A 17,815-nucleotide genomic window follows, 5' to 3' on the forward strand; every position below is an offset into this window, starting at 1 on the left:
TTTTCTTTTGTCATTTGGGAGACTACTTCAGCATTGCTGTTGCAGCAACACTTTGACGTGGCTTCACATATCATAGTTTCAGTAACGAAGTGCTCCTAAAGCTTAGTTAACTGTGTGACTTAAAATTGATGTGCTGCATTCTTGTCAGAAAGGTAGATTTCTATTAACAGAAAATGTTGATCAATAGAAATATGTTTTTGGACAAATTCTTGAATAGGGAAATTGTGTTTCAGAGAAGAAACAGGTATATGCAGTCTGAACAGGAATTCATTTGAGAAAGCAGAACAATAATGAATGATTGGGCCCTTGGATGGCAATCATTTTTTAGAATTCATCTCTCTCTGTGTCATATTTACTAGTAAATCTTCACACAGCTATTCATGCACTTACTATGCTTGAGTAGGGATGCCAGTGCTTGTCTGAGGATTCCTCACTAGAGGACTGCATAGAACTGCAACTTTCTGAAGATTTTTTATACCTTTACACATCTGTGCTTACATCATATTTACATAGCTTCTTTATAACCTTGTCTCTCTTTAAGTGCATTTTTTGTCTGTCATTTCTTTCAGCTGAACTAAAGTTGATATATTGGTCACTTGTTTCAGAGAAGGAGTTCTACTCTTAAAAACCCCCGAACAAACAGATAAAAAGCTGTGGGTTTTTTTAGAACTGGGGAGAATGAAACTATTTTAAAAAAAATAAATAGAGAAAAGTTACAGTTCGGCCTTAGGAAAAATAGCTGCAAAACTGTAAAAGAAGAAATGTGACTTTATGCAGGACCTGACTAAGAATTTATGATATGGACCACTGAACTCATCTTTTGTCATTTATCTCTGTAAATGTGTGAGATTTCTTGGAAGATAGTTAGTCAAATTAGGAGCCGAGATGAATCAGTGGATATAATTTATTTAGACTTTAAAAAGGCTTTTGATGATAAAGTCCTTAGCAAGAGGCTATTAAGGAAAGTTAGTAACCATATGGTGAAAGATAAAGTCCTGCCATGGATTAAAAAGTGGTTAAGAGATAAGATAAAAAGACTGGAAATAAACGGATAATTCTCCCTGGAAAGAGGTTAATAGCAAGGTGCCCCTTCATTACCGTGACTAGCAATCGATATCTTGGTTCACCTGCTTTTGCAGAGCATTAATAGTAAGGTATAGAATTTGTAGATAAAAATGTTCAGGCTAATCAGTGTACTGCAGAAAATATTACTAAGGCTGAAGTAAAACGACATTTGGGCAATTCAAGGGAGATGAAATTTGCCAAAGGTAGTAAATGCAAAGACAAGGCTCTTGAAAGGAAGGGTCCAGACTTCTGGATGCAGATCTGTTCCCAGTGACTTGAAATGTCGGACAACAGGCAACTGTTCCTGTGCAGTGTAAAGAAGGGATGACAACTGGATTCAGTGGTTCCACGGTGTGGTGCTCCCAGGAACAAGGCAGTTTATGGCAGCAAATAACTTCAAACAGGCAGAGCCCATTAAGATCTGTCGGGAACAATTTTGCGTGGACAGGGTGATGGACAAGCTACATCAAAAATTGCTGGACTGTGGGATTTATCATAAAATGTGGCTGTACAAGACAGAAATTTAATGTGGGAATGCATCAGAATTGGTGAATTTCTCTGGGGAAATGTTTCTGAAGGACAAAATGAAATGAAAAATTAAAGAGGGATATTTTTTTCAGTCAGAATGAACTCTCAGAAGAGAGTGTGAGAGGACGAGTGTGTCCCAACACAATCCTCCATACAGCCAATGCCTAGACAGCCACAGATTTTGGATCAAATCCTTGCTCTGTCTAACATCATGAGTATTCTTGGAGAAAAGACATGAATCCTGCTTTTCCTTCATGAGTGTCCTGCCCACTGGGATATCAAGTTGATGTCTCTGAGACCTCATACAAACTTAAGAGTGAATTATTCAACAGGAAAGAATGTGAGACTCTTTCCAAGGATAGCCAAAGGTGGCAAAATTTGGGCCTATCCACCATCAGAAATTAGGAATCCATATTCAAGTTTCTGCTCTGTTTGCTTCACAGCAGGGGTACAAATTTGTCTGCTTTTCAACTTGGGCAAGTGCTCTAATTATTATTGACCTTCTGGTTTTGTTGTGCAAATAAATATATGGATCTTTTGTATTTGAATACTTGAAATTTTAAACATTTTTTGCAAATAGGACAAAAGCACTAATTGCATAGCACTTGTCCTTCGGTGTATCATCTGACCTTACAGACTGGACAGAGACAGAAATATATTATTGCACAGTTTGATGCATTAAACCAGTTTGCGTTTTCCCTAAAGATCCAGCCTTTCCCTAAAGATTCAGCACAGTAAGAGGTCACTGCTACCATAGTTACCCACTCTAATGCAGCATTCTGCAGGAGTTCTCCAGTTGTGACCAGTTTCAGCCTGGTGGTTTCTGAGTTTTTAATGCTCTTGAATTACATGGCTGTACTGGAGTACGGAAAGGCAGGGACTGGATACATGTAGGGCTACAGTTGTTTCTTGTCCCTCATGAAATACTTGGGTAAATTGGGTTTATGTAGAAGAGTTTAAAAGTTTGGGAGTAAAGAAATCCTATATTCAGGCTGCTAATTGGAAAGAAGTGCATAAACAGTTTGCAATTGCTGTATGAATTGATGGACTGTAGTACTAAACCCAAAGTATGAATACACTAGAAGAGAATTCAAACTGTAGATTTAAACAACAGTAAATCTAAATACGGTTTATATACTACAACATCCTATATGATAATACAGAGGGACATATCTAGTGGCACCATCACAGGCTGAAGTGTTCCACAAAGGGGAAAGTAGCTGTTGTATTTGTCTACTCTTCAAGCAAACATCTCTAATTTTCTGTACCCAGTCTTTTGTAACAGGACTGTGCTCACCCACCTGACCCAAAAGGTGAGCTGGTTTTCTCAAGCATCACTCCCTGATTCTGACTTCAAAAGGCATTAAAGGAGCTCATTCAGAGAAAGACAGGTGGGAAAGCGCATGTATTCATCACTTACCTGAGTTTTGCCAAAGCTTTTCTGCAGTTCAAAAAATGACAAAGATTCTGCATATTATTCTAAATAAAATAGATTTGCTGCCTCCTATCTTAATGTCAGTCTAGAAGTTTATCTGGAAAATATGTGCTGGAAATTTTGATGAAAAGGGTAATGCCAAGAAAGCATAATGGTGATGAAAGTACTGAACCTTAATAATAAAATGCTTCAAACCCAGATGCTTATCATATGAGAATTTGAAGTGTATTTGTTAGCTTTTGTCTACCCAGAAGCAGTTTGCCTACACTTCATACAAACTCCTGTATACAGTTTTCTTTTACAGTGCTGGGTAGTTTTTCTGGGGTGTGTGTGTGTGGCAACTGGACAGATTTTAGCCTATGGTGTAAGGGTAGACGTAAACCCTTTTACACTGGACAAAGAAAATATGATTGTCAGGTAATTCATAGGCTGTTCATACAGAAATGTTTCATGTACCTCTTCACTGCTACTGCACTGTAACTTCATCCCTTTAGAGCATCTCTTTATAAAAAGCTCTCAAACCCACAATTCTTCAGCTTTTCCTTATGCTAAAGTTGTTCAGCTCTTTCTCAGACTTAAATCAGTTGGCAAGTAAGAAACTTAAAACACCCATCTGGATTAGTGTCCCCAGTATGGTGCAAACTGAGAATGTTTGTTCACTCAGCCACCTGATCTAGTGACAGAGCTGGGACAGGACAAAGCCCTGGGGTCCTCATTTTATATCAAGCTGTCTTTTAAAAAGTCAACATGTCTGACTAAAACCACAGTGAAAATACTTTGTAAAGTAGTGTGGTTATGCCATAACAAAGGAAGGATGGCTACATCCTGTAGAAACACCTTTAGCCCCTCGATGGAGACAGCCAGAGGGAAATGCTGCAAAGGGCTCAATCCACTGGGCTGATTCCATATCTACTGTCAGATACCTGGGAGGCATCTCAGGAGGGAAAATGGAGTTTTGTAAAAGCAGAAAAAAAGGAGTATCAACATGATACTACACTGAGAACCCTGTGATCACCCTCAGAAGCTGTCAGGTCCTCAGGGCTGGGCTTCCTGCACAAAACACACCAGTAAAGTGTCCTTAACGGACGTCATGCCACAGCTTATCTCACACATCTGATATTTCTGGAGCAGCCCATTCTGGGAGAGTTTCTGGCATAAAGTCGACTTTTGTAGAAGCGTGACTTGTTGCTGGGGGGAGGGCTGGATCCCCTTCCTACCTACATGCCCCCTTACATATGGAGCACAGCACTGCCAGCACGCTCCTGACGAGTCTGACGAGGGCTCGCTGTGCCACAGGGCTGCAGAGCAACCTAATTCCATGGAACACTACAAGATGTCCTATTCTGCACATGCAATCCCTCCCCAATTGTCAGTGTTAAGAAGTAAAGAGTTAAAGAGCCATCACAGTGAAAAGAGAGATAATCTTGCATGTAGCAGTTCTAGCACTTGCCAGCCATGCAGAAAAACTTAACCCTGTGTGCTTGGACACTCACCTGCATGTCTGGTTCACATCCTGCTCACCAGTTCTCATTAAGCACATCTACAACACTTTATTTTTCACAGATCATGCCAAGGTATTAAAAAAACTGGGGGAAAAAATATTTCTAATGACAGTTTTTTAAAAGCAGCATCGGTTGACTTCCAGCACTGAAGCCACAACAGCTACTGCTGCACGTCTTACATAAAAGCAAGGCATTGTGTATTTTCACCACTGAACATATTTTACCTGACCAATTACCTCTGTGCTCCATCAGGTGTACAGATTGGAAGGACTTAATATACAGTTTTCTGGTTCCTTCAATAAACCTACTGGAGCAATATATCACAAGTTTCAATAATTCTGCCTAATAATCGAATAAATGAAAATCACTCAGGTAGTATTTGTTTTACCTGTGTTCTCGGAAGGAGCTTTCACAGCAACCCCAAGGGTGATGCAGTTTTTCAAAGATTAATGAATAATTTTTTTTTTCCAGTACATATCTTTACATACACATCTTTAACAAATCTCATTTAAGGAATCTTGGAATTTTAACATGTTCTATCCTAACAAAACTGTCTATTTACCAACTTTAGAATTCCACAAATAGAATTTAATTGGAAAAATGTATTTTAAATTTTTTTCACTTGGTTTAAATGTTCACAAGTACTTCTATTTTTCACAAAGATTTAACTCCCAAATGGTTAAGATTCATAGACAGATGTAATAAAGAGTTCAAGAAGTCTGTGTCCTGGTTGTGTATTTAAAATTCCCAGCTAACTAGCAGGAGAGAGGCTGCTAGGAATGCTTACAGATGTCTGATTTTACAAGGTTTGAGTTTGTAGTTTTCTTTTTTTTTTTCATGCCAAAGTGCTTTAGTCTAATGTTATTTGTTGTTTATGGAAGTTGTTTGTCATTGAGGACATGAAGTGACCACTCCCTCAAAAGAAAGAATCAAGTTACAATCCATTATTTCATTTCTGATTGTTTTTCTTTGTAATAGGTGGGAAAGTGGATCCTGGATAAAAGTCCTGCCCAAGTCAAGACTCAAAGCTGAAGACTCCAATTATCTATAAATCACTTGAATTTCCTGCAGAGAAAGAGAAAAAGGAGGAAAGAGCGAGACAGACAGAAAAACAGAGACAGAGGATGTGCCAAGTGAAACATTTGATACCTGTCCTAAACCAAATTTTTCTCAAAAGCAACCAGGAGTTACCTGATACCTCAAAACCAAGCTTAGAAGAAACATGTTGCCATTCTTTTTGGTTTAATATTGAAATGAAAGAATTGTCTTTTAATTGTTCCACGACTATAAAATGTGTAACACTGCACATCTGAGATGATGGCACTGTGTATTCTGATTTATTAAAGGTCACCATCCAGCTCACATTCTTACAGATAGGAAGCTGTGATTGCTGATGGCTGCTGTATTTTTTTAAAGATTTTTAGAACCAATTCTCCAGTTTCAGAACAGAGAAAGGCAAGTAAATTTATTATGCAAACAGGCTGAGATACCACTCCCAAGTATTTCCCACTCCTGAAGCACAGTTTGCACTGAAACCAACAATGAACAAAATTCATGCCAAATACTATTTGCACAGTGTGATTGCTCCCGAAGTGTAATACTACACAACATCCAATAACTGCATTCCTTATTTATTTAAACTATTTTAAAAGAAATTATGTGCCAGAAACCATATGCATCTTTTAATTTGCATATTGCAGTTTGCATTAAAATGTAATGAAATCTAAAATAGCTGACTTTCCTCTGAAACATGCTTCTAGAACATGGAATTGCTGTAACAAATTAGAGGACAAATTAGTTTTGGCACCCGCTAAAAAAAAGAGAAAGGATGAAAAGATTTTAAACTGATGATATGAAGGAAAAAATTACACTACATCGACCAAAATGAGTCTCCTATCAGCTTTAAAGCTCCTGAAGTTGTATTTCCAGTAGATAAAAATGTTATCACCTTTTTCCAGTGCTGATGTGCTTATTTTCCTATTAAGTTACTTGGTAATTAGAAACAAAGTCTGACACATTGTAATCTGTTTATACAATAGATTTGAAACTTCTCCAACAGAAATGAAATCATTCTTTAAAGACACTAAAGATGGGAAGATTAAAAACATATAAACGAATTTAAAAATTCAAATTGCATTTACAAAGAAATGACTGTTCTTGAAGCCCATTTTAATTGACAAAACTAATTTAGTCTCATAATACACCACAGAAAACCAGCAGACTACCTAACTACACTGACCCTAACTCTCTCTTTATGAAAATTAGTCTTAAAGGTTAGTAGGAAAAAATATGCCCTCTTTGCAATATTGTTCAAGGATGTATTCAAGTATCATGGAAGTTGGTAGAGACCTGTTCCAGTGCTGTAACAACCTGGTAGTGTTAAGAGTCCTCCAGGAATCATAAAAGAGTCCCTTGGGTACACAGGGTAATTCAAGAAAGAAAATATTTTTATTTTCTGATTGAGATACACAGGTATGTATAGTAATGTCCTCTGAAGTATATCAAAAGCAACTAAAGTATATTCGAGAACTACTGATTTTGCACTGAAAGTAAACCCCAGCAGCTCTTTAGGAAATACTACATTTAAAGAGAAGTGGCAAAGCCAGTCCCAGCAGATCTAATTTGCTTTTCTATTATCCTGTGGTTTTGCAGATGATTACAGGGCTAAAAATCTGTTTCCTTTATTACAGATTCAAGGCAGTCTTAGCAGGTTTTTTTTATCTCTACACTCAAGTTGGGTAGGACAGAATGAAACTGATTTTAAGCAAAATTCCTCCTTTTGAGGGAAACCCATGAATTTCTCTGCCAGAACAAACGAACACAACTTACCTTGGTGTATTTGATTTCAAGGTTGAGAGTGGGAGAAGGCAGCAGATGCAGAGATGCCATCAGAGCTGCGGGATCTGCCTTCACCTCCCCTGGCATCTCAATTTTACTGGAAGTCATAGTCTTGGGGGGGTTTTATAATACCACCGAACCCCCCGCTCTGACCTGATGTTGTGTTGTGTTTTGGGTTGTTCCCCCCCCCTCCAAAGACCAGCGCTGAAGATGTTGCTCTCCTCCTCTGTATATAGGCAGGTGTCAAGCCGGGTCTCTTCTTATTGGACATGGGGGCAGAGGCAGGGGGGCAGGTCCATCCTACCTAGGGCGATAGCGGCACAGCCCCGCTCACTCGCGGCGCAGCCTCCGCCGGGCCCCCCCCGGGCCCGCGCCCCGTCCCGGGCATTCCCGTCCCCCCGCAGCAGGACGGAGCTCCAGGGCGCAGGTCCTGCCTCCCGCCCGAGGAGCGGCACTGGGGAACGGGACGCGGGGAACACGGGGCACCGCAACTCTCGTGCTCCCCTTCGCCTCCCCCGAACCGGGTGGGGACCGGCGGGGAGGCGGCGCGGCCGGGAGAGGCCGGTGCGGGATCCGGCCCCGCCCGGGGCATCCCGCGGGGAGCGCGGGGAGCACAGCCCGGCTCGGCACAGCCCGGGGAGTCCCGGCCGCGGCGGGGGGAGGCGGCCGGCACTGGGGAGCCCTGCCGGGGCCGGTGAAGCCGCCAGGGGCAGTGGCGGTGCTCGGGCGCGCACCCGGCAGGGCGGGGGCGGCCCCTCGCGGGACCCGGACGCGGAGAGGGCACGGGCAGGGCAGGGCGCAGCCTCCGCGGTACCGTGCCCGTGGCGGTCCCCGCTCCCGGGCGGCCACCGCCGCCGGCCGATGCTTCGCTCCGCACCGCTCCGCACCTGGCGGCTGCGCGCCCGCCCTGCCCCGCTCCGCTCCCGCCACCGGGCGCGCAGTGCGCGCAGCTCCCGGTCCCCGCAGCTGTGCCCCCGGCCGGCCCGCTGTCACCCCGCGCCGCTCACACCGCGGGCTCTCCCCGCTCTCTCCCCGCTCTCTCCCCGCTCTCTCCCCGCTCTCTCCCCGCTCTCCCCGCTCTCCCCGCTCTCTCCCCGCTCTCTCCCCGCTCTCTCCCCGCTCTCTCCCCGCTCTCCCCGCTCTCCCCGCTCCCTGCCGGACGCGGGACCGGCCCCGACCGGCGCCATCCCCGGCCGCCTGCTGCCCCCTGCCGGCCGCGCCGCGCCCCGCATCCCGCCTTGTCCCGGGAAAGCGCTGAGCGCTTTTCCTGCTCCTCCTCGCCCCGTCCCGCCCTCACCGCCTCCTTCCCCGGCCGTAAACTGCACTCCTGCCTTTCCCCCTTCCAGCACAGCTGTCCCCCAGTGCTGGGGACAGTCCCCTCCCGAGCTGGGAGCACTGCAGCTACTGAAGCAATGGGCAGCCTGTGTGGAAGCCCAGAGGCCCGGGACTCGAGCAAATTCCTCTCCGGAAGCAAAGCGATCAGAGGGAGCAGGTGCTTATGGCCAGGGCAAGCCCTGCCGCCCAGCTGCGGCTCTCTCTTTTCTTGAAGGTTCTTTGAAAAAGGAGGCTTAAAGGGCACACTGATTTTTTGAAGCAACAGCCACCTGATACCATCTGTTACTTTTTGGGGGGGGGGGTCCCCTCTCAGTGGGAGGCCACATCATGGAAGAAGTTGACCATGCCATACAGCGGGTTACTGGGAAGTCAGCAGCCAAACGGAGCCAGATTCACCACTCACCATCTCAAACCCATCCAGGAGGCAGCAAACAGTGCCTGTGCAGTGCACATGTAGCCTGACTTGCTGGATGAAATAGCAGATGGCTTGAGCTTGTAACCTTGACTGAGCTGACAGGCATCAGAAATTCATGGTCAAAGCCCTACACTGTCTCTGGTCAAACCTTCTAGGCAGAAAACATAGGAAGCCCAGGCCATTTTTGTTACTTTAGGCAAAATCAATAAAGTTGTGCTTATTGATGCAAACACTCCCAACATTTTGAACCCGATCAGATGTCATGTTTTGAAGTTATCACATTGCAGATAGATAAACAGAGAAAGGACACCAAAGCTACAGCTGCCTAAAGTTGGCAAAACAAAGCAACAAGAAATATACCACATGACCTTTTCATTGACCTAGTCAAGAATAAACAATGGGGTCTGGCCATGTTTTGATTTTGTTACAATATCTGTTTGTTGACTCCTTTTATATTCCTTGGTCCATCTTTGAGAAGTTTGCAGAGAATTGAAGAGATTGTCCCAGCGTTCTCTTAGTGTTTGTTCAGGAGCATGGGACAAAGGTTGCTTCTGCACAGACAGGCAGCACAGGATACAGAGTTATTTCAGTGTTAATAGGCATATTTCTGTAAATTTCCATCTCAGTAATGAAGGAGACTGCAGATTTTGCTTTCTCTCATTTTTAGTCTTTTTTTTTTTTGACCTGACAGAGGAAATGAATCCATAATACTGTGCTGTAATGTGACATGCAGAGCTGTCAAACTGTGACACTTGGGATGAGTGAGACATTTAAACGTCAGAAATTCAATTTTTAATGGCACACTGGCAACACAGACCTAACACTTCATCACAAGGATGACACCTTCTAAAAGCCATTTTAAAATAAATCAGAGTGAGGATGTGCTCCTTTGAAAAAGGAATACATTTAAACAAGTTTCAGGAATGAGGAAACTATAACAGTTTCATTATTAAATCAATAAAATTGAGAAGGTTTTGGTGAGAAGAGATATGAAGAGGCAGTTCAAATCCACCTAGTCTGGAGCTGCTAAAGCAACCTTCATCAACTACTTGTGCAAACTACACTCCTTTTATCTCTAAAAGCAATTTGGTTTTCAAAAGCCCTCAGAGATGACCACATTTAGACTGTTACCTACAGCTTGTTGGCATTCCCAGGTGGAGAATGGCACTGCACTTACCATGGCACAGACTCCTGGTCTACAGCCACTCCCAGAGAGGTCCCCAAAAGAACAAGGCAGACGTGTCCTGTCACTGTTCCCGACAGCAATTCCTCTTCCACCACCTGGGGAGAAGGAGGTGGCCTTAGTGCCCAGACCACAAGTGGGCTCTCACCAAGTACAGCAGCAGCTCTGCTGAGCAGAATTAGGAGTGAAGCTTGTGAGGCTGTTGTGGACACCCTGATGGACCCAGCATGGTGAGCTGATCCCGTGGTTCAGCACTACACTGGCTACTTTATGATAGCAAATTGATTCATGGCTTCAAACTGGGCAAGTGAATGTTTGATATTTCACATCTAATACAATTTATTGTGGAAGGGATTACTACCCTTATTGCCTTGGACATTAGGACAATAATTCAGTAATATTGATGAATACACAACAAAACTAATTTGTTAAAGAAAAAAAAGTGAGCCCAACAATTGCCAGGATGATAAAGAACAGAAACAATACTCCAGGTTCAGCCCAAGTTCTGTGGTGCCTAAACACCTCCATAGAGCAGAGAAACCACTTATTGCAGTCCTGTAGTTTCTGGGCTTTCTTCTTGGTGTATTTGCAGTACTAAATCAACTGGCAATTAAGTCAGACTGGCTTATTTTCTCTCACACGAATGGGTTTTAATTAAACTTCTACTTAGACAGCAAATCAGGAAACAAATACGTTCTGTTTCAGATTGCAATGCCAAAGTCTTCACACTTTGTGAAGAAATGGCTGTCAAAAAAGATGAAGAACAACCGAGTGACTGTTTCTTGCTTCAGTGTTAGAATTTAGGCTAGCCAACAACAAAATAATTCCTGAAGGGTTTTGTTTTTATATTTAGAGCAATCTGAACATATAATTTGAAGATATACCTTTGTTTCATTTAGAAGTCTCAATTTCTCCACCCACCCCAAGCAGCTGGTATTATTTATGGACAAGGATATAGACCTGGCTTATACAAACACCATCTGGTGGAAACAGGACCTGTGGTAGCCAGAGAGGGTGCAAAAAGTAGAGCTGCACTGTTGAACACAATACAGATGTAATTAAGGTATTTCTGGGTTTCTCAATCAGCATACCGGTATTTTTCTGCTCTACCCTACTGTGTCCCTTTTGTCTAAAGGAAGTCATAAAACCAGAGTGGGTGAAACTATTTGTATCTCAAATACCTCTTTTGGGCAGAGTAGCTGTGCCAAAACTCAAACTGCAACAACACTCCAGTCAAGAACCCTTCATTCTTGGTGCTTCTAATCTGTGAATATTTCTTATGCTCCTTAGTGAGCTCTAGACTCTAAGCACTGTCACACACATGAAGCAACTGAATCACATCATTCTATCACATTCCTTCCATCTATTCACATCACTTCCAATGATTCCTTTCAAGATCAACTACAAAATCTACCTCAAAATTATTTCAATATGATCGATAAGTTCTTTTATGTTTATTTTTCTCTCAGATGTCCCACTACCATTTAGCAAGGATAACCCTGGTTCCTCATATAAATTCAGTATTGATTGAGAGAGCCTACTCCTCTGTACCCTTTGCCTCCTGTTCCAGTAAATGCCTCTTCCTATTTCTTGTCTGCTTTAGAAATCACTTTTGGAAATAAAACAAGGATCGGAAAGGAACTTCCACTAAGTTATTTTTCAGCTCAGACTTCCACTTAGGAAATGTGAACTTCATTTTTTGACACATACAGTAAAAGCTCCAGCCTCAGGTGTCCTATTTTAATTGCCTGCTATTTTCATTACTGACCATGATGGCAGCAAATGCTCTTCAGGAGATACTTGTATTTTAATTTATCTGCAAACATAAATCACACATTACAGCACTTTTTTCCTCTAGGTTAATTGAATCAATTCTCTAAATGTCTCCATGCCTGACCATTGAAAGAGGCTCACTGTTTGAAACCTCTTTAAGAATTATGGCCCTTGGTGTGTGTGCAGGATGGTATCAGTCCTTGCTCCAGACAAAGGTATTTTATACATATAAGGTAAAAAGGTATTGTTATACACACAAGCAATATTATCTGTGAAGCAACACCCACAGTACCATGATGATCCTGTAAAATATTACTTCGGAATTTTTTCAAATATCCCAGGGAATTAATTTTTAATATTATAAATCTTATATCTGGACTGATTATTAAATTATTATTAATATTTTAAGTTATAAAGAAACCAAATAAAATCTGCTTTTACTTCCCTTATTTCTACATTAATTTTAATGTAAAAAAAAACCAAACAGAAATGCTGATGTCAAGAATGACCATTTTGTTACTGAAAATCCAGAAATGGCTAATGAAAAAAACTTGATTTAACTTTTTTTTTACTAAAAATGAGTCAAATGGATAGCTTTTAGTAAATGAGTCAAACAGATCAGATTTTACGTGTGATATTGACCATTTTGTACCCAGTAGAACTGTCAATTGCTGGTAAATTAACAGTTGATAAATTTACAAAATTTGCAAAAGGAAGAAGCCTAAAGGTCAGAATAATTTATTAAAGCAATAGCCACCTGATACAGTTGGTAAATTTACCAATTGTTGGCAAATTTACAGTAAATTTAATCCAAAACTGAGACTCAAATATAAGGATTTAAACAAGCCACAAATAATTCAATGAGAGTGATAACGCAGAAAATGCTTGAAAAGACTCAGTGTTTGACTCACTTTATAACTGGGTCAGTTTCAAAAATTAGTGTTCTAGTTTAAGGCACCAGCTGAAATGTCACTGTCCCTCACTGGACTGCTGTGGCAGTCACAGAGTGACCTCAGGACAGTGCTGTGAAGAACATGTGCTGGCAATTGTGAGGTTATAGGGAATGTGCTCTTGGTTGTAGATTTTATTCTGATTTTAAATATATGAAAACCCATCCTATTTTGAATTTCATTTCAATTTACCTGTTTGAATTTATTATTTGTAAAACACATCAAGCCTCAAATGGTTTGACCTTCTGCTAATGTATATCACCTAATGAATGGATGCAATTAACTAATTCATATTGGAATATTGCACTTTCCAGGTCGCATTCATCATCACTAAAAGTGTGATCTAGTTTGCAAGTTTAAATTTTTTATTATTACCCTTTAAACTGAAGAAATAAGTCTTATATTTAATTACCTGAACTTACATATTCAATTAATAGGTTCATTACCTCAATGAACATAGATATCACAAAGAAGTAACAAGAGTTTGCTGCTGGATCTGCTCTTAAGTACACCTTATGAAGGGTCAGCTGTGAACCTCAGAACACTTTTTTTTTACTAAAAAGTCTTGATTGTGGAGTTTCAAAGGAACTGGGCCTGGCAATCTAATATTCTCATACAGGAGCCTGAGATAAATTTATCATCTGTACTGTTAATATTTAATACATAAAAGGAATCCCAGAAGCAAAACTTATGTTTCTGGAAAGACAGAGGATTTAAACATTCAAATGTGAGTAATTCTGAATGAAAGGGAATGAAAAGAATGAAAACCAGGCAGGCTGGCAGCTCACCTACTAAAGGGTGAGGGATGAGTGGAGCGTGGAGGCAAAACAAACACTTGTGGGGGAGAGGGGACAAAGCACCAGGAAGAGCAGCTCTTTCAGGATATAATTGTCCAACAGATTGTGGCTGTGTGGCATCCTTGGAGGGCCACCAGAGTGGGAGACGGGTGAAGGCAGGTGGGCTGGGGAGTCAGACACAGGAAACACTGTCACTTTCCCCATGGAAATTAGGTTTCAGAGCCATGAATCCACTGTCCTAGTTAGCTCCATCTCTTTGCCAAACATGCAACTTTTCTTTGTGTGTCAGTAGAGTCAAATCTGTCACTACCATTGGCTTTCATGTTGCATTTCTTTTATCCGTTAGGTAGGCTCAGATCTCCTGCTCTTCCCAGTCCTACAGGTAACCTTAATAAATCTCAGGGTGTCTATTGCTATAGGGAATCTGTGCCCTGTAGAAAGATGAAAGGTTTTGATAATGTAACCCATTCAGGTTAAGAAAATACAGGGTTTAGATCCCTGCAAAGCCCGCTGGATATACTTTGAGGTTTTCTTCATGCTGCATACATATATTTGCCAAGATATCTTTTGTTTTTAATAGCAAAGCTATTTGAGAAAAGGGAATATGCAGAAAAAAAGAGCAGGGAATTGGCTGCAACAAAGCATTTGTCTGTACTAAATTGTTCTATACCTTAAAAGCAAAATTCAGAAATTCTCAGGGCCTATTTCATACATAGACATGTCTGTACAACAAATTTTAAAATTTACTATCATCAGTTATATAACTATATATAATATAATTATGTGTAGTGACATCAGTTATGCACTGAGGCCTAATGGTGTCCCCAGCCAGACAAGAACACAGCAAAGTCTTGGAATTGTGCCTTAGCGAAAGTCCAGTCTAATTCTCCCTGAAATCACAGAATCACAGAATATGCCGAGTTGGAAGGGACCCACAAGGATCATCGAGTCCAAATCCTGGCCCTGCACAGGCCCATCCCCAGAGTCACACCATGTGCCTGAGAGTGTTGTCCAAACACCTCTTGAACTCTGTCAGCCTTGGTGCTGTGCCCACTGCCCTGGGGAGCCTGTTCCAGTGCCCGGCCACCCTCTGGGTGAAGTACCTTTTTCTAATATCCAACCTAAACCTCCCCTAACACAATTTCAGGCCATTCCCTCGGGTCCTGTGACTGGTCACCAAAGAGAAGAGATCAGTGCCTGCCTCTCCTCTCCCTCTCCAGGCTGAACAGACTCAGTTCCCTCAACCACTCCTCACGTGGCTTCCCCTCAAGGCCCTTCACCATTTTCGTTGCCCTCCTTTGGACACTCTCTAATAACTCAATATCTTTCCTATATTGTGGTGCCCAAAACTGCCCCAATATTCCAGGTGAGGCTGCCCCAGTGCAGAGCAGGACAATGCCCTCCCTTGACCAGCTGGCGATGCTGTGCCTGATGCCCCCAGGACATGGTTGGCCCTCCTGGCTGCCAGGGCACTGCTGACTAATATCCAACTGGCCATCGACCAGGACACCCAGGGCCCTTTCCCAGCACTGCTTTCCAGCATATCATTCCCAGTCTGTCTGTACAACTGGGGTTGCCCCATCCCACGTGCAGAATCCAGCACCTTCCCTTGTTGAACTCCTTGTGGTTGGTGACTGCCCAGCCCTCTAATTTGTTGAGGTCTCCCTGCAGGGTCTCCCTGCCTTCCAGGGACTCAACAGCTCTTCCCAGTTTTGGGTCACCTGCAAACTTGCTCAGTGTCCCTTCCAGTCACGTGTCCAAGTAATTTATGATGTTTTAGAGCACAGGGACCAAGATGGAGCCCTGTGGAACCCCACTAGTGAGAGGTCACCAGTCTGATGTGACCCCAGTCACTGTCACCCTCTGTACTTGACCCATGAGCCAATTGCTCATTCACCCCATGATGTGTTTATCCAGCTGTGGGCTGGACATTTTGTCCAGAAGGATCCTATGAGAGACAATATGGAAAGCTTTGCTGAAATCCAGAAAAATTACATCAATTGGCTTCCCTTGATCAGCTAAGGTGGGTTACCTTGTCAGAGAAGGAAATCAGGTTTGATAAGCAGGACTTTCCTCTCCTGAAACCGTGCTGCCTGTGACCAGTGACTGCGTTGCCTTTCATGTGTTTTTCAATACCTTCCAGAATAATCTTCTCCATAACTTTACCAGGCACTGAAATGAGAGTGACAGGCCTGTAGTTTCAGGGGTCCTCCTCCTTGTCCTTCTTGAAAATTGGGACAACATTTACCAGCTCCCTGTCAGCTGTCAGCAACAGCAGACTTCAACAAGCTTTCAATCAGGCCTTAAAGATTACCAGCAAAAAGCTTAAAAAACACATATGTGGTGTGGTTTTGATCTCATATTCATGATCTGTTTTATCTGGACACTGAGATCACGGAAACAGAGAAGAAAGAACAAATTCTCAAAGGGTCCCCTCATGTGCCCTGCCCCTCCTCCAAGGTGGGTTTAGCTAAACTAGAGCTGCACACTGCAAATATTTCCCTTGTTGAGCACTTTTTCTCCAGAGACTACAGCAGAGACAGAAGGCTGATCAGAAAACACAAGAACTAAAGAAATAGGGAGGTTGTGTACGCAAAAACCCTTAGAATGCTGAATTACAGTGTCTTCACATCTTCATCACCTGGATTTTTTTTTCTTTGAGTTCCCCAGCAGCAGAATCAATCCACGAAACAGAGAACATCCTTTAAGGACCATGCAGCAGTTTCTGTATGAAAATTGAAATATAAATTAAGCAGAGGCATTTGACGAGGGATATAAATTATAGTAGAGATACACATTCAGAGTTTGTCTAATTCAACTAAAATCAGCAGACTTTAAAATAATTTGGCCCATATTATTACAACACAAAAAATATATGGTGTATTTATAGCCTTAGTCTCTCCAGCTGTGTTGGTTTAGGTTTTATTACATCAGTAATAACAATTTATGTGATACTCTGAATAATGTGCTATTAAAAATTCAGTACAGTATATACTGTTACCCATGGGATTTAAACTGTGGGAGCTATGTGTATTATTCTCTACTTTGCTATTTGTATAGGAGTGAAGATTACTATAAAAATGGTTAAGTTATATACACCATGTGAATTCCTGCTCTGCTTGAATCCAGGTGAAGAGAAGAAATAGTTCAGTCCAGACTGCCTTGGGGGTAAGGGTCCCAAGAGTCTTAATTTTGCAATCTAAAGTTACACTGATCATACATTCAAGAATGAACAATAATATCAATGTGCTTTTTGAAGTCTTCAAAGAATGTCAATAGATTTGTGAGGCACAACCTACCTTAACAGAATCCATTTGATGCTTCTCCAGAGCATGAGCTATATCTGTGTGTCTAATGATTTTATTTTTTACAGCAGTTCATCTAATTTTCCTGGCACAGAAGTCATATTGACAGCTTTGTAGTTCCCATGGTCACTTCTGGAGGACTCTCTTGAAAGATCTGTGGACCAATTGTACATTTCCTATGTTCTGTTCTGCTGGCATGAGGATCAGGTTGAGCAAAAAACAACCCACTGGCGCTAGCACTTGAGAAGCTGAACATTTTAATCCCTTGGTGGAAATACTGTGCAGCTCCAGCAATTAGTTACTCTTAAACTTAAAATTTCTCTTGAGGTGTTTCCTACTGGCAGTTTATTTTATGGACAGTTCCTCACATTCAGCCCACCATGTTTGGTTCTTCAGCTAGGCAAGTAATTCTTTCAGCTGTGGAGTTAGTAACCCTGAATGCTGCTTCTACCTTTCACCCTCTGTAGTTTTACTTATTCTCTTGCAGGGCTCCTCTGGCAATGGAATTTGAAAACATTTATACTGCTACTTCCACATTCTTGGCAAAACCTTAAAATCTTTTTGGTGAGCTCTGTTGTGGTTCTACATATAATATGTATGCTCCTAACATATATAGCTTCCATTTGTGGAGGAGCTCTGCATTTTTTTCCCTCAGATACCACAGTTGTCAATATTTATGTGTGGCACTG

The 17,815-nt window shown here is 42.1% G+C and overlaps 1 protein-coding gene and 1 long non-coding RNA gene across 4 annotated transcripts in view; one reads left to right on the forward strand and one right to left on the reverse strand.

The window, feature by feature from the left end:
- LOC113947563 overlaps nucleotides 1-5,836 on the forward strand; it is a 123,635-nt gene extending 117,799 nt beyond the window's left edge. For both annotated transcript variants that reach the window (XR_003527797.1, XR_003527798.1), the window contains exon 7: nucleotides 5,509-5,836. This is a non-coding gene — a long non-coding RNA (uncharacterized LOC113947563). The remainder of the gene's footprint in view (nucleotides 1-5,508) is intronic.
- Nucleotides 1-17,815, reverse strand: part of ALDH1A2 (aldehyde dehydrogenase 1 family member A2) — a 73,581-nt gene that overhangs the window by 45,429 nt on the left and 10,337 nt on the right. The window contains exons 2-4 of one of the 2 annotated variants that reach the window (XM_027644229.1): nucleotides 16,463-16,546; nucleotides 15,854-15,993; nucleotides 10,296-10,399 (exon numbers count right to left, since the gene is read on the reverse strand). In XM_027644229.1, the coding sequence (XP_027500030.1) occupies nucleotides 10,296-10,298 (3 nt within the window). In that variant the 5' untranslated portion in view covers nucleotides 10,299-10,399; nucleotides 15,854-15,993; nucleotides 16,463-16,546. Of the gene's footprint in view, nucleotides 1-7,359; nucleotides 7,711-10,295; nucleotides 10,400-15,853; nucleotides 15,994-16,462; nucleotides 16,547-17,815 lie in introns of those variants that run through there. The other variant, XM_027644228.1, reaches the window with a different exon arrangement.

This window comes from Corapipo altera, unplaced genomic scaffold, assembly GCF_003945725.1.
Source record: "Corapipo altera isolate COAL_440 unplaced genomic scaffold, ASM394572v1 50, whole genome shotgun sequence".
Classification (NCBI taxonomy): Eukaryota; Metazoa; Chordata; class Aves; order Passeriformes; family Pipridae; genus Corapipo; species Corapipo altera.